The 20,066-nt window shown below is 55.8% G+C and overlaps 8 protein-coding genes across 8 annotated transcripts; 5 read left to right on the top strand and 3 right to left on the bottom strand.

Moving 5' to 3' along the window:
• Window positions 1–1,499: 1,499 nt before the first annotated feature.
• SODALDRAFT_279681 (hypothetical protein) lies at window positions 1,500–2,837 on the top strand (the record flags this gene model as incomplete). The annotated part of the gene is made up of 1 exon (XM_028608183.1): window positions 1,500–2,837. One exon carries the CDS (start codon window positions 1,500–1,502, stop codon window positions 2,835–2,837), a length of 1,338 nt encoding a protein of 445 aa, XP_028464869.1.
• An 879-nt stretch (window positions 2,838–3,716) lies between these two features.
• Window positions 3,717–5,085, top strand: SODALDRAFT_260001 (hypothetical protein; the record flags this gene model as incomplete). The annotated part of the gene is made up of 2 exons (XM_028607448.1): window positions 3,717–4,072; window positions 4,155–5,085. Coding segments are annotated over 2 exons (1,287 nt in total), but the record flags the coding sequence as incomplete, so codon positions are not given.
• Window positions 5,086–5,356: 271 nt separating this feature from the next.
• SODALDRAFT_187384 (hypothetical protein) lies at window positions 5,357–6,988 on the bottom strand. Its single transcript, XM_028607105.1, has one exon. The coding sequence runs from the start codon at window positions 6,869–6,871 to the stop codon at window positions 5,594–5,596; it is 1,278 nt and encodes a 425-aa protein (XP_028464867.1). The 5' UTR covers window positions 6,872–6,988; the 3' UTR covers window positions 5,357–5,593.
• A 1,689-nt stretch (window positions 6,989–8,677) lies between these two features.
• SODALDRAFT_334129 (hypothetical protein) lies at window positions 8,678–9,601 on the top strand. The gene is made up of 4 exons (XM_028612132.1): window positions 8,678–8,818; window positions 8,916–9,023; window positions 9,146–9,173; window positions 9,248–9,601. The coding sequence occupies exons 1-4, from the start codon at window positions 8,736–8,738 to the stop codon at window positions 9,293–9,295; spliced, it is 267 nt and encodes an 88-aa protein (XP_028464866.1). The 5' UTR covers window positions 8,678–8,735; the 3' UTR covers window positions 9,296–9,601.
• A 287-nt stretch (window positions 9,602–9,888) lies between these two features.
• On the top strand, window positions 9,889–13,653 carry SODALDRAFT_334126 (hypothetical protein). The gene is made up of 6 exons (XM_028612131.1): window positions 9,889–10,072; window positions 10,162–10,446; window positions 10,572–11,083; window positions 11,156–12,321; window positions 12,383–12,501; window positions 12,573–13,653. The coding sequence occupies exons 1-6, from the start codon at window positions 9,938–9,940 to the stop codon at window positions 13,350–13,352; spliced, it is 2,997 nt and encodes a 998-aa protein (XP_028464865.1). The 5' UTR covers window positions 9,889–9,937; the 3' UTR covers window positions 13,353–13,653.
• On the bottom strand, window positions 13,164–14,587 carry SODALDRAFT_313002 (hypothetical protein). The gene is made up of 3 exons (XM_028609219.1): window positions 14,242–14,587; window positions 13,998–14,136; window positions 13,164–13,934 (listed from the first exon to the last, which is right to left on the bottom strand). Exons 1-3 carry the CDS (start codon window positions 14,377–14,379, stop codon window positions 13,630–13,632), a joined length of 582 nt encoding a protein of 193 aa, XP_028464864.1. The 5' UTR covers window positions 14,380–14,587; the 3' UTR covers window positions 13,164–13,629.
• A 290-nt stretch (window positions 14,588–14,877) lies between these two features.
• On the top strand, window positions 14,878–16,422 carry SODALDRAFT_280559 (type-1 proteins geranylgeranyltransferase subunit beta; the record flags this gene model as incomplete). The annotated part of the gene is made up of 3 exons (XM_028608243.1): window positions 14,878–15,538; window positions 15,620–15,954; window positions 16,042–16,422. 3 exons carry the CDS (start codon window positions 14,878–14,880, stop codon window positions 16,420–16,422), a joined length of 1,377 nt encoding a protein of 458 aa, XP_028464863.1.
• Window positions 16,423–16,829: 407 nt separating this feature from the next.
• On the bottom strand, window positions 16,830–19,969 carry SODALDRAFT_340498 (Pkinase-domain-containing protein; the record flags this gene model as incomplete). Its single annotated transcript, XM_028612955.1, has 5 exons — window positions 16,830–19,243; window positions 19,339–19,486; window positions 19,563–19,680; window positions 19,784–19,812; window positions 19,922–19,969. 5 exons carry the CDS (start codon window positions 19,967–19,969, stop codon window positions 16,830–16,832), a joined length of 2,757 nt encoding a protein of 918 aa, XP_028464862.1.
• Between the last annotated feature and the right edge of the window lie 97 nt (window positions 19,970–20,066).

Below are 20,066 nucleotides of genomic sequence, written 5' to 3'. Positions count from 1 at the left end.
AAAAAAAAAAAGAAAAAAAAAAAAGTGGACAAAGGTATGACTTAGGCGTCTGATTCGTCCGGGATAGGTATAAATATACACCCGTCGAGTTGATGAAAATCAATAAGCTGCAAACCCTACGTCCAAGGCGGTGATTCGCATTTCTACCCAGTCGCGCTGCGTGTCAGTCAACGAGCACTGATAGAATGATGGCCTGACGGGTTCAGTGGACCTTCATGTGGCGGGTCGGACTTTTTCGGCCGTGGGAAAGTTGAGCCCCAGTTGTCATCACTTGAACACTGCGCACTGTACGAAGGGAGTATTGAGCTGCACTTGTACGTACGGACGGACACCGAGGTTGGGAACCTGGGACGTGGTCTACTAAAGCCTACACTGTAATACACTGTACACAGAGGTGCAAAAGTATATCGTACCTTACCTCCTTTCTGTCAACCTAGGCACGGTACCTTATAAGTTAGGTAGATACACAAACTTGTACGTACTTCGTACATCGTGTTGCTTCCGTCTCCACCCAATGTCTGCAACCTCCTGTAACGGAACTGGGTTGCTCCTGCATTCAGAAAGGAAGTTGAATTTATTAGGGGCCCTTTATTAGTACCCGGTACCTTCCCCGTTCTGAGTACTCCGTCGGTTATTGCAGGTACGGGCCGTCTGCCTCGCATCTCCTCACTCTCTCCTTCCTCTCGTTTTCACACGCTTTCGTCTTCATCATATACCCGGTTCTTACAGTGTAACGCTAACAGCTTACGGATACGTTGTACCTGCCATTTCTCCTGTCTACCTTACCTACCTACCTTAGTCACCGTCTGTTCCTTTTCCTCCTCCCATCTTCATCTTTTCCCCTCCCTTTACCATCGTCACGTCTCGTCTTCACTATCCGATCTTTTTTCCCCTCCTTTCTTTCCTACCCTTTTCTTGGTTTAATCTCTTCCTAGCCACAATATTCCCTCTCTCTCTATTCTGACTTTCTCGCCCTCTGTTAATCCGTCCATCCCCTCCATTCGACAACACGCTTTCTTCTTCCCGTGGCTCCATACGTTGCCACTGTCCCTCGCTTGACCATTCTTCCCCGTATCGTACACGCGCAGGGAACTACTATTAATCCATCTCGACACACGACACATAATACAAAACATACGACAACGATACCATCCGTCGAGGAGATACATCACATCAGCACCCCCCACATTCAACATCACGAGGCTTCAAACCTGTCGAAGCCGACCATCAACCCTCACCCCCGAAACTTCCTCCTTCAGCATGCTTTCGCTACCATGAAATTCAAACTCCCCTCCCAGAGTCGCCCCGCGAGGACTCTGTCTACCGCAGCCGTCATCGCCATCCTCATCTTCCTCATCCTTTATCGCCTCGAGGATACTGGCCATCCCCTCGACTTCGCTTCCTCGGCCTATACTTATGGCTTCGGTAGCCAAGAAGATACCGCCTCCGCAGCCGCCGATGCCCAGCAGCCCGGCCATCACACCCCTACTGGCGCTGCCATGACACACCCCGCCCCGACCAACTGCCCACCTCCCGCTTTGAAGCACCTCAAGAAACCCGAATTGGGCCTGACCGACAAGATTACCTACTCTCGCCGCTGCATCAAGCCCGTCTTGTCCACCTCCATCGACCGCGACGTCGTCGCCAACATCTCTGACCCGCTCTTCACCTCCAGGACCGAAATAGACTTGACCTCCTGCGACGTGCCCATCCACCTCGACAAATGCGACCCGCTGCCCCTCCGCGTTCCGAGCCCTTACCCCAAGTCTACATACCCTCATCTCATCTTCGGCGTCGCCACGTCGTATCAGCGTTTCGAGGAGTCCCTCGCATCTTTCTCCTTTTGGCTTTCCGGCTCCCGCGCCAAGATCGTGGGAGTCGTGTCCGACGCCTTCGAGAAACCCCGCGACCTGGAGGCCCTCGAAGCCCTCTACGCCGAGTACGACATCGAGGCCCGCTTCATCAAGCCTATGCGCGCCTCCCTCAGCGTGTCCGAGAACCACTTCACCATCATCCGCGATCTTGTCCGCGAGGCCAAACCCGAGACCCAGTGGATCGGCATCTTGGACGACGATACCTTCTTCCCTTCCCTTCACCGTCTCTCCACCGCCCTCGATACCATCGACCACACCCAACCCGCCTACGTCGGTGCCCTCTCCGAGGACTTTAAGGCAGTCCGCAACTTTGGATACATGGCCTTTGGCGGCGCTGGTGTCTTCCTCTCTCCGCCCCTGGCCCGTCACCTCGAGCCCAAGCTGGAGAAGTGCCTCGACGAGGCCAAGTTCCACGAGGGCGATGCGCTCATTCGCGACTGCGTCTACCGGGAGTCGCACACCAAGCTCACCCTGCTTCCCGACCTCCAGCAGATGGATCTCGGGAAAGACGCGGCCGGCTTCTACGAGGGTGGTCGCAATCCCCTGAGCCTGCACCACTGGAAGAGCTGGTACCACTCCCCCGTCACCCTCATGTCCACCATAACCCATGTCTGCGGCGACTGCTTCCTGCAGCGCTGGCGCATGGGCGAGAAGACCGTCTTCACCAACGGCTACTCCGTCGTCGAGTACCGCGACGGCCTCCGCCACCTCGAGCTCGACAAGATGGAGGCTACGTGGTCCGCCGCCGATAGCGGCTACGACTTCAGCATCGGTCCTCTGCGCAACAAGATGCCGCCGGAGAAGAAGAAGAGCTACAAGCTGCTCGATGCCGAGGTCCTCCCGGACGGCGGTCTCCGTCAGACCTATGTTTTTAAGGGCCGGAAACCCGAAGATCAACACGAAGTCCTCGAGCTCATCTGGGAAGGTTCCCGGACGGGCGTGTTACGGAGTAAGCCGGGTTAGGAACAACATGGCCTGTGCTTGCTTTATCGAAATCCCTTTTTTGTCTATTTATGTTGTCACTGTTGTTGATATCCTGCCCATTTTCCTGCATGCCTCATCATTTTCGAACCCAAGGGCGGCGTTGGAAGGCCTGTTGCATTTAGGAATACTCACGATTATAATGTCCCAATCCTCACACTCACACTCATCATCATCGGCGTCATCACCCCCCCACCAAACTTTTAATTGGCTTCTCTGTTGTACTAGATGGGACGTGTAGATCATTCGGGGCCTAGTGTGTTGCGCATTTTGCTTTCAAGACCATGATATTTGGGAGGTTGCCTATGATAAAAGATTGGTTAATTGGGGGGATGACAGCTCTCGATAGGAGACATTCCTAGCTCAGGGGCATGGCTCCAGAGGAATGTAATTTAATCAAGACCAACATCCCAATGACTGCTGAGGTCAGACCTCTGGAATGTGAAGGATGACGGGGACAATGTTTACCTGAACAGACGAACAGACGATATAGACCGCATATGAACCGGCAGAACGCAATCAATCGATGGCTTTCCATAGAGTTCCCGCTCCCCCAACGGCCTTCTTTCCGACGAGTTGCCCGTCCGCCTCCATCCCACGATGCACTAGACCGACGACCGTATGCCGTTCATCACCGCCGCTCACACGACCGGCAGGAGTCGCGAGGAGAGCCGCTCACCCAGTGCGCCATGGCTATCCCGCTCATCCTCGTACGAGTCAGCTCTTCCGTCTCCTCATGCGGCCTCGCCACGCCTGCAGTCAACCGCGAAGCAACCATGGCCGCCCGTCACTTACATCCCGCCGCTGATTGATGGCGCCTGTGGCACCGTGTCCGCCGAGCAGAAACCGACGACCCCTGGCCTTTTGGGTGAAGATCTGAAGGAGATTTGGGCCATTGTTCCCAAGATCGCAGCCGGGTGGGAACGGAGCCGGCACAACAACTGCGATATCGTGATTCAACTGCGAGACCTCTTCCTCCAGGTTGTATTGAGCGTGGTGGAGGTGGGGATCCTGGCGCTTGCCGTACCCCTGTGGATGATGTTGCCTGGCGTAGTCTTCCTCGCATGGTTGTGCTCCTCCATGTCTTGCGTCCTTGGGCTCAGCTGGTTCCTCAATGGCGATGATATGGTGGTGAACTACGATGGGTCCGGAAGCTGGACGATGGAGCCCGAGGTGGAAGAAGAGCGCTGGATCTTCATCGGTGGCATGGGTACCAGGTTCGTTCCTCTTCTTTTCCATCCGTTCCCGCAGCACTTGAGAAGAACGCTTCAGGTGTCTGATACTATCCGAACGATACAGCATCGACCGCCTTACCCGAGACACCCTACCTTTGCTAAGCCGGCTCTTCGGGCACCCAATAACAGGAGTCCACTCGCCGACCTACGGCCTCCCGTTCGACCTCCTCTTGCTCGCACTTCATCGGACCTTCCCGTCCTTCCCGTCGCAGTCGAAGCGTGCCCTGTACAGTGAGCTCCGCAGTTCGCTCCTCGACCGCTCCATCAGCCGCGTCGTCGTCCTCGCGCAAGGCACGGGCACCGTGCCGGTATCTTCCGCCCTTTCCCGGCTTTGCGCTGACATCCAGGCCGAGAAACTGGCCAAGCTCGAAATCTACACCTTTGGCGCCGCGTCGCGCGAATTCGTCGTGCCTCTCGGCGAAAGGAAGAAGGGAGCCCCGACCAGTGCGTCGCGCCATGAGGAGGCCGCGGTTGAAGACAGGAGTGGTGGGCCTCACATCGAGCATTTCGCGTTCGTCACGGATCCTTTCGCCCAGATAGGCGTCTTGCGCGCTATATACCGTGATTTGGACGTCCGGTTCTGCGGCGACCTCTTCGTGATGCGGAATCACCCGCAGCCTTCTTCGCAGGGCCACCTCTACCGACCGACGGGGCAGTTATCCGACTACCTGTGTGCGCTGTTTCCCGCTTCCTTGCTCGGATGCTGCGACCCCGGGCGGGCTAGCATTCTCGACTACGTTATGAGTATTGACCGCGACACGGCGGAGAAACGGGAGCTGGCGGCTATGGAGTCCTATGCTGAGACGAAGCGGAGTAGTCTCCGCCTTCGAAAGAATAGGCGCAGCTGGACGGGACTCGGGGCTACGGTGGGGAGTTGCAAGAATGGTGTCATGGATGGTGTTGTTGGGTTGCAGATGGCGAGGAAGGGGTGTCGGGATTGTGATGGCCTTCGTGGGCGTGACGTGAGTCGCCTGGCTGCACATGTTCGTGGCGGGGGTGGTTGTTCTTGGGTCGGAGGGGATGCTTGATGATGCCCCGAGGTTGGGGCAGGGCGGTTGAGGGAGTTGTACGGCTCTGACGGTGTCTTTTTCTCTGTCCTGGCAGTTGGGAGTTTGAATTGTGGCGTCGTGGATTGCTGTGTTGAATTAATTATATTTATAAATATTCATCGGTTTGACCCATATAGAAATATGAGCCGATTCCTCATAGTTATAGAGATATTTTTAATAACCGTATGTTTTGGTGTTGCTCCCAGCAGCGTGACCCAAAGACAGCTATTCATGGTCTGTCTCAACGAGAGGTCCAAATACCACGATCCTCGTGATTTCTGGGGACTTTTGTAAGGGGACAAGACTAAGGCAGTCTCCCTGATCATATGCTCATGATTGAGCGGCAATCGTATACTCCCCCTGCCCACCGTTGTTAAACCCATGGATGACTTTTCTTCTTTCTTTCCTTTTCCTTGTCAATTGCTGAGCGCATCCCATCCCATCGTATCGAGGCTCAGGCATTCCGGCATACCGCCAGCGAGCTTTTGGCCGCCTCGAGACAAGCAATAAGCTGCGCCGATGCCTCCATGTGCTCCCTCGTCGGGAAGTTTTCCCGCCGGTGAAACATCTGCGCCATCTCCAGGCACTTGACCAGCTGGCCCTCCAGCCCTCTGTTCGCCGACTGGGAGGCCACGGCCAACTTGACGAAGCCCAGGTCCTTCTCCACCTTGGTTAGGCTCGTCGATTGCTGGTCCTGCGCCGCGTCGGCACGGTCCTGCTTGGCTGCCAGCTGTGCCAACTGAGCGCGCATCTCTCGGATGGCCGATTCTTGCTCCTGGAGCCGGGTGTTTTGTTCATTGACTACTTTCTCGTACTCGGTTATCCGCCGGCCGGGGTCGTCGTTGTTCTCAGTGCCAGCACAGGGGGCCGCTGTTGTGGCTGGGACGGGAGGGTTGCGTTCGAGAGAGTCGACGCGACTAAAAAGTTCGAATACCCCCTCTCCGAAAGTTTCCATGTCACGGGAAAGGCTTTCGAGTTTCGCGAGTCGTTGCTGGTGGTCATCGAATGTGTCCCCGAAGGTATCATAAGTGCGACTACGCTCCTCTAACGCGGCAAGTCGATTGTCTCGAGCGTCCGTCTCTTCCTTTGAGACTCGTAGAGCGTCGTCGTTAGAGGAGGACCGTTCTTCGAGCGCCTTGAGACGCCGGTCGTGGTCCGTGGCCTTATCCGGCCAGGACTCCTGACGCTGACGGTGGGCTTCGAGACTGTCGAGACGCTCGACGAATGTTTTCAGACGGTCGCCGAGTTCTTTTTGAAGTCGGTCTAGTTCTGTCACTTTTCCGTGCCAGGCATCTTTGTCTGGGCGGCGTACGTCTCTGTCTAGGGATTCCAGACGCTCGTCGAAGCCTTTAAGACGCTGGTCGTGGTCTGTGACTGCACACTGTAGTGTTGCGCGTTGTGCGGCGCGTGTGTTCAGCTCTTTGATGGCGGCCTCGAGATCCCGGCTACAGAGACCCTGCCGGGCATCTCGACTTTTGGAAATTTCATCGAGCACGCCGAGCCGATCGTTGAGTTCTTGGAGTTGCCGGCCGTAGTTACCCATAGTCCCTCGTAGACCCTGTTGTGTTTGCCGATGTACGTCTAGTATGCCGAGTCGTTCATCGTGTTTTGTCAGAGTGGTTGTGACTGTCGTGAGCCGCTGGCTCACGTCAACGGTCGTCGAATCGATGTCGTGGATCTTGATCTTGTTCACGGTAATCCAATCTTGTATCTTGCTTATTTCCTCGAGCATCTCCTTGACAGTTTCGTCCACCCGATCTTCCCCGGCTTTGGTCACGTCTGTCCCCTGTGTTCCGTCTTCCCCGGCTCTCGGCTGGGCCGGGGGCTCGGCTGCCGCTTTATCCTCGTCTCGCTGGACCAAGCTTGTGAGAAGTTTGATTTGTTTGTCGTGTTCCCCGGTGCCGTCGTAGACGACCGATTTGCGATTGGTGATTGGCAAAACGCTTCTCAATCTCCTCGCTCGGCATGTGCTGCAGGCTATTCCTCCGGTTTGGGAATAGTTCGGTAGCCGCCTTGTTGTTGGTCTGCTGTCCGTTCTGCAGGTCGAGCGAACGTCTATCGGAAGACATTGGAGACAATGGGATGCTGTCCTTGTCCAAGCAAACCCGCTTCGGCGACCTGTCCTCTCCCTCCACAGCTATACCCTCCTCGTCGTCTTCGCTCTTGCAGAGAGGGCTGTTGGCCCGTTTCCGGGAGAAAGGCGATGTAGCGTTGGGTATGGAGTTGCCAATCGATGGGAACCATTCGAAAAACGGTCCATTCTGGTCATCCAGCAAGGGATCCAGATCCCGGATCATGAGCTCCCACCGCCGCTTCCGGGTCTGTATTCCCGTGGCGAGATCTTCCAGTGGGGGTAAATAACGCCCGTGGCGTCGACGAGCTGGCAGAGCAAACTGGGATTCGGATCACCGTTACCGGAGCGCAGGTACGTACGGCGCCGTCCGGACCAGTACTCGACCAAGTTTTTCAATTTCTCGGGAGTGCATGACTCAAGAGCGCAGGCATTGGAGACGAGGCCGTAGAATTTCAGAGGCTCCAAGTTTGGGTGGCCGAAGTGCAGCAGAGCTCGGAAGATGACGATGAGGTTGACATAGAGACGACGTTCAGCCGCGACGGGGCCAGCATACTTCCTGTTCAGGAGGATGGCATTGGCTTTGATGGGCGGGGTGCTAGGGTCTGAACACCCATGGAGGTCGCGAGGGTGCGAAGCCCGGGATGAGGTAGACTCTGTGTTGAGCTTCCACGGTCATTTGCACAGTGAGGTAGCTGTCTGTCTTTGGACTTGACCTGTTTGCGCTCCTGTTTATTCAGTAATGGCCTCTTCCAGATCGCCGCGCTCGAAGACGCATAAAAGCTGATACGAGAGAGCAAGGGTTGAATAAGGAGAGATGGTTAGGCAAGGATCTTGCAGAGAAGACTTTCAGGTCATGGGGAGGAGTTAAGGTAAGAGGTCCTGGAAAATGGTTAGCTTGGTAGATATATGCGACCTATTACTAGGCTCGAATGGCTGTCGTTTGCATTTGCAGTTGCGGTGGATCTCATGCGGGTGGGAGAGAAGAAAAGGAAAGGAAAGGAAAAAAAGGGGGAGGGGAGAAGAGATAAAACATTGAATATCTTGCTGGACTACCCAAGGTAGGTAGGCGAGGTAATTAGTGGCCTTGATTAAGTTTCGAAGTCGTGAAATCAATTCCGGATCTTTTGAAGGTACCTACCTAGGTAGGTAGCTAATTTGCGAAGTACTTTTCGTGCTAGCCAGGGTCTTATGCATGGGTTGGTACAACCCAAATCGTCGGGACATTTCTTCTTCATCCGAGGCTCTGAATAAGGTACCTGAAGCACAGATAGATTAAGTACTGGGGTACCTAATTGTGTACTTCATTAGTTCGTTACTGTAGGTACCAACACACAGTATGTACTTCGAAATCAGTATCCCGTATTATGCTGAGATAAGCAGCCCCCACGCATCGCACCTGGTCGGTCGCCGCATTTCGAGAACCTGTTCCCAGCGCCGACGATACATAATTACTCCGTACCTTAGTCCGTAATTTCCATCTGGACATAAATCGACACCAAGTCCAGGTCACACCATATCCGACATGTCTTCCTCCGAAAGTCCTGCCGCCGATGGTCCCAATACCAAGGGGCCCTGGACAGAGGAAACAAAACGTAAATTCGAGACGTACGTTCCGACCTTCCTGTTCGACATGCCCCCGGACCAAGAGAGGAAGACATCTCGTTATGGCTCAGGGTGCTGACCCAAACCATGGCTACTTTAGTAAGAGCAAGAGTCAGTACTTCGATCCCTGCCAAGATGCTGCTGCCCGCAGTATTAGGTGCTTGAAACGGAATAACGGCGACAGGGAAATGTGCGGCGAGTACTTCCAGTATGTTTTCTGACCCTCCCCCCGTTTGCAATCTTCGTCTTCTGTTCGCAATGCGCCTTGCCTTTGCCACGGCGCTGTAGTGCGACACGAATCATGATACTGACTGATGTGTGGTGAAACAGGGCGTATCGCGACTGTAGGCAAGCATGGGTACGTCCCCGTCCCCGTCCCCGTCTCTTCGACCCCCGACTCCAAGCACGAGACAGTCTGATAACCGCAAGCAGATGGATAAGCGAAGGGAAGAGAGAAGAAAAGCAGGCTACTTGTTCTGAGCGAACAAACAACGACAGACACCAGACAAACACCAGAATACGGGGCTGGGAGGATCTGGGGAACAGCTATGTGCTCCATGGGGAGTCGTCTTTGCCCGTCGGCTTCCGAGGACCTTCTACTTCCACATCCAACGATCCATGTGGCCACGATATCCATACGGCGCAGGTCTGTTGGAGAGAAATACGATATGTGTTGGCCGGACGAGGATCTTGTAATACCACGTGTATTTCTACATCTACAAGCTTCAGGAAGGATTACGAAGCGAATGACTTCAATTTCATGACTATTGGAAAACAAGGAGAGAAAAGACGGAGAAACAAGAGGATTTGCCATTGGTGCTCGTCGCTGCAGAATTCCGCCAGACACGCTGTTACGGACGCACCGCCACACTTTCGGACAAATGTGGCTGATACATTCATCCTAACCCTAAGAATCACATAAGGTAGCCTAAGGTACTTCCTTATCCTTGTACTCCGTACGTATGCGTAGTAATCCGCACTTCCCACGGAGTACATTGCATTTTCGAGCCCCTCCCTCCTTTCGTCCCGCCATGCCCGATTTCAAGCTTCGGTCTGCTCTCATCACCGATACTCAGGGCTTCCCTTTCATGGCCCAACCCCGGCCCAACTCAAGCCTTCACCATGTCCTGGAATAGGCCTCAGCTCAGGAGTGGTGTCGATTTACAGCTCCAGTCAGCCTTTAACGACGGCCAATGGGCTTCCGTCATCCGCCTTGCTGAGAAGCGTCTTCGGACCTTCAACGACCCGTACTTTGAGGTTTGCTCTCCCTGCCTCCTACCCACACCCTCTCTTGGGAATCAGTTAAAGGGCCAACTTCAGCTGATCACGTCGACGTCTCTGTCTAGATCGTCAAAATCTGCGCCGAGTGTCAACTGGACTCCCCCTTCGAAAAGTCTGCTGGCATCGTCGCCCTTCAACGTTTCGTCAATGAGGGCACCGTCGTCAAGGATGTCGATGCTCTCGACTTGCTCGAATGGGCCACGGGATCATTGTTGGATGATCAGGAGTTTTCCAGTACTCTAGGAACCCTGAAGGTTAGGCTTGTCAAGGCGAAACCCAAGGACCGTAACGGTGCTATCCGGTGTCTCGAGTCTTGTTTGCTGCACTGGGATCTCTTCAATGCCCAGCAGGTAAGTGAAAGTCAGCCTTGCACTCTCACTTTGCGTCCTTCTCATTCTTCTTCTCCCATGCCTCTTTGACACCAGCTATTATGCGACCATGCCCACCCCCCCCGTTGCTCACCCATTGTACCCAGATTGCAGCTATCCTAGATCGCTCCTTTCCCCATGACCGGACCATGCTCTTCTGGAATGTCGTCATCACATATTTACTCTGTGTCAGCGACCAATGCCCGCCGGACAAGAAGAAACTCTATGGCATGCTAGCCCTGAAGCAGATGCAACGAGCAGCCCAGTCCGCCTCGCAACCTGACGCCGGTGACTCGGATAGATCTATCCGGACCGAAGAGGAAATCCTGCTCTTCTATCGCATTCTTGAAACCCACGGCTCTGATGCCGACTGGACAGCCGCGCTGGGCCATCCTGAATTCGGCCCCGTTCCGCAGTTTCGCCTCGGTCGTAAGGACCTCCTCCTCCGCGTCCTGGACGTTTCGAGGCGGAAAGGCGACTGGCAGACCGTCTATGCGCTTTCCAAAGAGTGCCTTATCCTGTCGGGGAGCGACAATAGCCTCAAACTACTTGCTTGCGACTGGATGGTGTGGAAAGCATTGCTGGACGGCGCTAGCCATGTCATGGGAGAATCGCCTGAGTGAGCAGAATTCTTTATCTTCATGCCGAACCAAGGGGGAAAATGAACGCTTTGCTGAGAAACTTGTCCCAGGGTTCTCGATGATGTAGCCGCTTTGCTCGACACGTTCTCAGCTGCTGATGGTGTACGCCCCATCTACATACGGAATATTTTGCTGGCGAGGGTCGCTGCCGCTTTTCAGTTGGGGTCCGATGACCCCTCAGAGTCAGGGCCCAGAGGGGCAGCGTCTGCACAGGTCGAGGAGTTGCAGCGCTACGTCAGGAGCCAATGCTCGTCGCCAGCCTGCTTCGACGACATCAGGTCCTTCGCCGAGAAGCTGGAGCCAGACGAGCTGAAAAAGTTCGCCCATGACTACGTCCCGGGATTGGCCCAGGAGGCTGCCGGCGACCCTCTACGCTCAGCCACGATACGCACCCTGGCGTACCAGCTGCAGTATCTTGCCCTCACTCGGCCTGGTCTGGTACTGCCCATACCCGGCTCTCAGTCGAGCAGTTCAGCGGACCAGTGGAAGTGTGCCGTTACCGGCGTAGTCAGTAACTCTTCGTCATGCACGGAGAGGTTCCGGACAATTGCCGAGTCTGCCGCAAAATTGTACCGCATCCTCACCGAGTCGCTCATCCCGGAGGGTAACGGGCGGGATCCGGACTACGTACCCGAGCTCGCTATTCTGACAGCGACGGCTTTGGTCAAGCTTAGCGGCATCAGCGACAGCGGAAGTGTGAGGGAGCACCTGCCTTACCCAATCTACGCCGCACGATGTGGTAGACTACTTCAGGCGACTCTGATTCTCGAATATCAACTTTCCCGCACGCCAAAGCACAGCCGCGTCACTTTGCTTCTTGTTCGGCTTTACCTCGTCGTCGGATGCGCTGCCAGAGCCACGGCTTTGTGGGAGACATTGGACGTCAAGCGAACCATCACCGACTCGTTGAGCCCATATTTCCTCGACCGTCTATCGACTCTCTCTCCCATCCAGGTACTCCCGCAGTCCAGCCGGCCTGCGAAAGCCCTCACGAACGGCGTGAAGTCGTATTATGCCACGTCGCTTAAACTCCGCATGCCGCGCCGCTTGGCCGACGCCTTCGAATCCGAAAACTACACCAGCATTCTGGAGATCCCCGAGTTTATCAACCGTCTTCGTGTTAGCTGCACCATGGTGATGGGGTTTGTGGAAGAAGCACGTGCGTGCCGAGCTCTCGGGCAACGCGGCTTGCCGATATCCGAAGAAGTTCTCCTAAGTACGGGTTCCTGGGCATGTCTGGGCAATGTTGAACGACAGTGTAAGCTAACCTTGACCAGACGACATCACGGATGATGCCCAGTTGCACGAGAATACTGATTTTGGATCGGTCCCCAACCTGGAGGCCAGCATGGCTGTGCCCATATATGACATCCTCCGAATTGGCCCCAAGCCTTCTGTGAGTTCTTAGCTTCGACTCAGTCCTTGAGCCCTTTCGTTCTCTATTTCAGACTCGCTAATGCTCCGTAGAATGCCCGGTTCCACCTTGCTCTTGTCGCCGAGAAGTACTTCGAGTTATTTCAATACAAACCTCCGGCAACATACAAGGCGGCGAACCCCCTCCAGGCTGCCACCACCGATCGCATCTTCGTTTCTGAGACGTTACAGCAGCTCAGCAGCTCAGCCTCCCGCTTTCTTCGGGGCGCACGAAAGACACTCACGGAACAGGAACACTTCTTCTTCGACATCATCTCTCTCCTTACCGCTCTCATCTCCCTCATGACAAGTTCAGGACCTTCGCCTGAATCCTCCACTGCAGCGTCGCAGCTCGTTTCAGGCGTCACGGCGGCACTCGACGCGCTGTCCGATAGCTCGCTTTCACTCCCGTCTCCCGAGGGCGAAGGTGAAGGCGCCCTGATCCCGATGTTGAGTTCCATGCACGGTCTCTTCCACCTACGGGACGCAGCGGATGCGGTGAAACTCGCCACGAGCTATATCACATCTGTCCTAGAACCGAACAAACAGAGCAACACGACTAAGGAGGCCACGGAGGCATTGAAGACGCTGGATAAGGCTGGAGCCAAGGCCGCAGCGCTGGGAAAGAATAGGATTGCGGTTCTGAAGAGGGAGATGACGAACGGGAACCTTGAGAGTCGCATCGAGGCGTGGGCTCTCGGTTCTACAGCTGAAGACTCTTTAAGCAAGGAGATCCAGGGTATCGTGGGCGACAGGATCGGCAAGTCGATGGGGATACTAGCGGATAGTTGGAGGGTTGGCGTCAAGGGTTGGGAGTTGGTGAGGTGGGAATAAAATATGGTAGAAGGACGGCGGCAAGAAAAAAAAAAGCATACGATGATGATGGGGTTGATCCATCCAATGGCCCAAAACCGAGTGTCGGGTACTCGGAAGGGACGCTATACGACTTATTCCCCCATACGTTTTGTCTTCTCTCCTGTCTAGCAGCTTGTAATCTGGCCCTATTCACGTCAGAATCCGCCCTACTCCACGCTAGCCTTATCCCATTATCATGAATTCGTGAAATGTTCGATGCCTGCATGTTTGTCCTACCCCTGCTGGAGCACATGGTCTAGTTGCTACGCCCCTGACTGCCCCTCCTGCCTTTCAAACTCCGCCTCACCACCTCGGGCCTTTCCTCCCTGAGCGTGACCCAGACCCAGAACCAGCTGATCATCTCGATGAAAGCAAAAGTAAAGAATACCCTGTTCTTGAGCCCATCACCACCCCAGCCGGAAGCGGCATACCCCGGGTTCGGCACGTGGGCGGACGGATGCGACAAGTAGTTTGAGGTATCGGGGCGGTACAGCGGCGAGGAGGGACCGAAGAAGACGGTGTAGAGGACGAGGCAGAGGGAGAAGAAGAGTCGGAAGGGCGCTGGTGAAGGGATGTTAGTGGTATGGTTCTTCCTGATTTGAGGATTCGGTCGATGAGGCGTACCTTGGGTTCCCCAGTGGTAGAGGAGGGAGATTTCCTCGGGCATGGTCAGGGAAATCAGGTCGCCGAGGCCAATGAACGCGAACATGACGGAGAGGAAGGCGAGGCCCGGGGATCTGGTGTCGAAGGAGCGTGTAGTGGGCTAGCCGGGAGAATAGCCGTCAGTCAACTGGTCTGCTAGGTAGGTACCTTAGGCAAGGCAAGGCATGGCATCGTGCTATAAGGTTTGGGAAGATGGTGTGCTTACCATTCCCATTGACTCGCCCAGAATCCAGACAAGCGCCTGGTCAGCGATGGTGGCCGGGCTGGTGAGGAAGAAGAATGCTAATGTGAGGTGGAAGAGGGCGAGGGAGGTGATGATGGTCGTGGCGGAGATGAGCGCCATGATGTCGGCTGTGGAGAGGACAGAGAGGACCCCAGAGACTGCGTTGTTGGGCGATTATGGAGTATAGGAAGAGAACGTCCAGCGCACACACCCCTTCCGCTGCATATGTTGTTGATGTTGGTGGGTTGGTTGGTGTTATGGAGGGCCGGAGAGAGAAGGTCGGTCGTGTGATGCCTACGAGACGCGACTGTTGAAAAGCCGGTACGTGCTTGATTGGGTTGGTACCTAGTACAAGCCACCTTTCTTAAGGTAGGTAAGGTAGGTACCTTATCTCCCGCTATTATCGATCTAGTGGCGTTGACTTGTGGCTCGAGCTCCCCTCTACGAGGTAAGCCCCCCCAACCATCAAACTACCACTATTCACACTGCAAGGTACTCCGTCATATCGGTAGGGAGAATTACAGAACACTTCGTACAATCCCCAGAAATTCCTTCCAAGGTCCCTTTTATAACCGCCTGGCCCTCTGTCTTCGTATTATGGAGGAAGATTCTTCCACTATGCCGCTGGACAAGCAGCGGCACCTCCGCTACTGGCAGCGCTGTCATCGGACCCTCCTCCCAACCCAGTACACCAGCCACGACAGCACTCGGATGGCTCTGGCCTTCTTTATTATCGCTGCTATTGATCTGATTTCGCCGCCGACTTCCTCTGGCGAGCCACCATATCTCACGCGGAAAGACCGTTCCAAGATCCGCTCTTGGGTCCTCAGTCTCCAGCATCCCGGCGGTGGCTTCTGCGGCTCGCCGACCCATGCTTCCCCAGCCGAGGCGCGGAAACATACCGCCCAGCAGACCGGCACGGCAAACCTCGCAGCCACGTATTTTGCTCTCCTTTTACTCGCCTTGGCTGCCGAGGGAGATGGCCGGCATGCCCTCGACGGCGTGAATCGTCGTGAGACCCTGCGTTGGCTGAGAAGGCTGCAACGACAGGATGGAAGCTTCGGGGAGGTTGTGTTAGATGATGGGTCGATTGCCGGGGGACGGGACATGCGGTACTGCTACCTGGCCGCTGTGATTAGGTGGTGTCTTCGCGGAGATGCAAAGGAAGGGGCTGGGGCCTGGGTGGAGGACATTGATGTTGATGGTCTGGTGGAACATATTCGTTGCGGCCAGACCTTCGATGGAGGGGTTTCTGAGAGTTCCCAGCACGAGGCACACGGTAAGGCTTCTTCGGTATCTGTTATCGGTATCTGTTATGCGGTGTGTTCCTGGGAGCATCGGGCTAACGGGATGGCGCCAGCGGGGTACGCTTACTGCGCCGTCGGGGCGCTTTACATGCTTGGCCGGCCCCTCGAAAAGGACGGGGAACCCGAGGAAAATGGCCCCCTCGACCGCGGCATTCCCCATTTCGACGCGCTGGTCAAATTCCTCGTTGATCGGCAATTCGCATTCCTCGAGTCGCCACAAGGGCACGGGGATGATTCCGAAGATGACCAGGATTCAGTCAATTTCGCCCTCCCTTCAGCGTTGGAAGATTTGTCACTCGAGGAGAACACCACGTTCGTTGGCTTCAACGGCCGCTGCAACAAAGTCGCCGATACCTGCTACTGCTGGTGGGTTGGCGGAACTCTGTCCGTACGTCTCGTCTCCTCTCCTTTTGCCTTCCGGTCAACCAACAAGGGACTGGACTCTGCTAATTCTCGCGGGCAGATGCTCTCCCAGGTGAACATTCTCTCCGTGCAACCCGCGCGCAACTTTCTCCTCTCCAAAACCCAGCACCTCATCGGCGGCTTCTCCAAGTACCCCGGGGGACCTCCTGATATCTACCACTCGTACCTCGGTCTCGCCGCCTTGGCCACCATGGGCGACGCGACTTTGAAGGGGTTTGATGCACCCCTTTGTGTCAGCGCAGAGACGGTACGTAAGCTGGAAGCTGCGAGGAGGGTCTTGGTCGCTTCGGATGAGGCGCGGGGGACTTGGGCGGCGAAGAGTCGGTCCACGGCCGATGCCTTCTGGAAGGGCAAGGAGCCGGTTTGGGTAGATAAGGAGATTGATGCGGATACGAGAGAGAGATTACGCCAGGCTTTGCATGCTTTGCGGTGAGTTGAGATGGTCATCAAGATAACCCCTGTCTTTGTATGCTACCATGGATTCTGGGTCCGGATGCTGTTTTCGACCGGCCAGACTGTCAGGTGTATCATAAGGGAGCAGCAAGAAAAAGAAGTGTATATGGGATTCCTGGCCGTTGAATCCCTTATTCATCATATGTACATTGGTAGAAAAAACACCCAGAGGCCTGTATGGACCCTTGAATACCCCATAGCGTTTCTGCTATTCAAGTTGCTAGATCCTGGCAAGTGTCTATAAGTGACTCGCTTCGTGTTGGTATCAGAACGTCGTACTCCAGAGGGAAGAAGAACAAGGAAGAAGAAAAAAAAGGAAAGAAGGAAAAAAAAAGGAAAAAAGAAATGAAGACGGAGAAATAAAAATGGAGAAATAAAAATGGCGTCTCAGACTGCCGTTTTCGCCTCCAACGCCGCATGTTGGGATACGGGTGGAGGTATGACTGCAGGCGACGGCAGCGGAGAAGGGCTTTCCTCACGATCATTACCACTCCCTTCCCCCAGACTGGTCCCGTGTCCAAGTCCCTTTCCGTCGTCCTCCTCCTCAATAAGTCGCTCTTCGACCCGCTCACCAGGCCCGGCAATCGTAGGCGTGAAATTATCGACCTCCTCGATGTACTCGTCGCCCCCCGCGCCGTGCTCCTCATCCTCCTCCTCCTCTTGTATCGTAATCTCGCCCGACCTGCGGCCTAACCCCGACGAACTCGCAGACCGCGAATGTGTCCCCGACCCCGTGTTCCTCGTCCCGTGCCCGCCCGACTGCATGGGCCCCTTGAAGAGGTTCCGCTTTCGCTTGGCGAAAAGGACACCCCCCGAAGCGAAAGGGTTGGGCGACCCCGGGGGTTGCGGTTGCGGCGACGACGGCAACGGCATGCCCTCGTTGAAGACGGAGATGGGCGCGGGGATCCCGTTGCCCCTGACGAGGCGCAGGTTGGAAGGGAAGGACAGCGCGACGGGCGGGGCGGGAAGCACCTTGACCGAGTGGTGTGGCGAGTGGCCGCGCTGGAGGGGCGTCTTGGAGGTCGACACGGATCCGTTGGAGCTTGTCGACGAGGCTTTCGAGTGCGTGTGATGGTGGTGGGGCATGGAGCGGATGGAAGAGACCGACGACGAGGTGGACTTTCGCCCGCGCAGGCCTGCGGATGAGCGCCGCATGGTGGACCGGGGTGTCAACGGAGACGGCGACAGAGACTGCCGTTTATAGGCTGTATTCGTGACGATCCTCGGAGGCGCCTGCCCCTGGGTCGCTCTCGTTTTCCTCGATCCGTACGAGCCAGAGCTGTTGTGGCTGCCTTGGGGCTGGGGCTGGGGCGACGGTGACTTCGTCTTGGCGATGTGACCGTTAGCCACTACGCCACGCGGCAACGAAGCCTTCGTCTTGGGACCCCCCGATGAGTCGGTTGTGGGGTACTTGCTCGTCTGTGGCCGTGGACTCGGCTCCTTGGAGCGGGAACGCTTGCCGCCGGGACCATTCCCGTTCCCGTTCCCGTTCCCGTTCCCGTTCTTGCCGTGGAGGTTCGGGGTCGAATGGCTGCCCTTCTTATTGGCGTTCTTGGCCCTCCGAGTGTTTTCAAAGAACCAATGTGTCCAATTCTTCCACGTGGCCACGATCGCTTGGGACGGCTTCTTCCTCACTTTCTGCGGCTCGCCCTCTTGTTCGGTCGATGTCCCGCCAGGAGAGAGAGCATCCGACGTGGTCACAAGATGGAGAGTGGACCCCCTGGATCGCGCGCTGCGGACCACACCTTCTTTCGGCGGTGGGATGGGACGACGGTGGCGGGACGTGCTGACCGAGCGGATGGAATCCTTGTCTACGGGCGGAGGGGCCACATCCGGACTCGTGTTGCCGCTCTCCTTGCCGTGTTCCGGGAGGCCAGGCAGCTCAAAGTCGGCGTAGTGCGCACTGCGACGTTCGGACCTACCGCGCGTTCGGGGCGTGTGCATGTGCCTCGTCACTCGTCCGTCTTCGTCCATCTCGGCAAGCAAGGCCGACATCCTCTCGAGCCTGCTCGACGCAGCGGATAGCCGGCGGAGACTCCTGCTGTCGGTGTCCCTGTCCCGTCGCTTCTGCTCCCGGCGGCGCACCTTCCTCTCTTCCTTCTCGATCAACAGGGACCACCATCCGGCTAGGGCGTCGCAGCGCTGAGAGAGGACGCTTTCGATGACGGCGTCGATGTTGACTCCCGCGCCCTTCATGCGATGCAGGGTCTCTTTTTCCAGGTGAGTGGAGAATGGCGGCGGAGCTTGACGTTGCAGTATCGCCTGCTGCGCGGCCGCATGCTCGGAGAGGAACGGGTGGGCAAGGATGTCGGGGAACGATGGGCGGAGAAGTGGTCGTTTCGAGAGGAGGGACTTGATGAGAGACACGGCGTCCGGTGGCAGGTGGTCGGGATAGTTAGGTTCTTCGGTCAGGATCCTCCTCCGGGTCACGTTATCGTCGTCGTCGTCGAAAGGCAGTTCACCGCACAACAGGGCATAAAGGATGACGCCCAGACTCCAGACGTCGACTCTTTCCCCGGCATATTTTTCTCCCTTGAGCATCTCGGGTGCCGAGTAGCAGATGGTGCCGCAAAAGGTCTGCAGATGGTTCGACTTGCCCTCGTACTCGCGGGTGAAGCCAAAGTCGACTAGCTTCACATTTTCGTGTTTGTCGAAGAGGATATTCTCAAGTTTCAGGTCGCGATGCACACAGTTTTGCTGATGGACGTAGGACACGCCCCCGACGAGCTGGGTGAAGACCTTTTGCACCTTGTCGACGGGGAGAGGGCCATGGTTGAGTAGGTAGTTGTATAGTTCGTCTCCTGATGTTCGCGTAAGCTTATGACCTGACCCCTGGAGGAGTTTTTTTTGCGCCCGGGTTGGCGTATTGCTAAGGGATCCGGAGCCAGCTACCTACCTGCGCAATATTCCAAGACCAACCAGACGTGGTTTTCTGTTACAATGACTTCGTATAGACGGGCGATGTGGGGGTGGACGAATTGACGGTGGTGATGGATCTCACGAGCGAGATTGGAGTCGCCTTTGTTGGCCGATTTGAGTACGACCTGGTCGACAGAATGTCAGCGTTTGTTTGGTCGTCTTTGGCTGTGTCGGTGACGGGGCGTTGGAGTTCAAGCAGACCTTGGAATTATTAATGAGCTTGTGGCTGGCAAGGTAGACTTTGCCAAAGGAACCCTTGCCAACTAGGCGCCCGAGAGTGTAATTGCCGACGGATTTGAGATCTTTATTGGAAAACTCGCTGTATACGGGTTCAGAGGGTCAGTATGAAGGTGTTTGCTTTGGTCCCAGAACGGAGAAGATGGAAGATTGAAGCATGGGAGAGGTCGAAGGTGCTGACATACTCGAGAAGCTCTTGATACGAGTTGGCGAGCTAGACAGCAAAGAAAGATCGTTAGAGATGGTGTTATTTCGAAGAGGAATGCTGCGAGGGCGGCGAGATGGGCAAACGGGGGAAAATAGGAGGGGGATCGGCGGCGAACCTTGGCCTTGCGACCATGCAACTCGGCCTTCCCCCTTGCCGACTGCATTCCTCCACGACCTCACGTAGCTTCAATTCTCGGCCAGGGGGTCGCCTTTCGCAAGCTGGACTGTTATAGACGTTGGAATCGGGGAATTCCAGGGGTG

Source organism: Sodiomyces alkalinus, assembly GCF_003711515.1.
Source record: "Sodiomyces alkalinus F11 unplaced genomic scaffold SODALscaffold_7, whole genome shotgun sequence".
Classification (NCBI taxonomy): domain Eukaryota; kingdom Fungi; phylum Ascomycota; class Sordariomycetes; order Glomerellales; family Plectosphaerellaceae; genus Sodiomyces; species Sodiomyces alkalinus.
The sequence above is the reverse complement of the archived record's forward strand: the minus strand, read 5'-3'. Positions and strand labels throughout refer to the sequence as shown.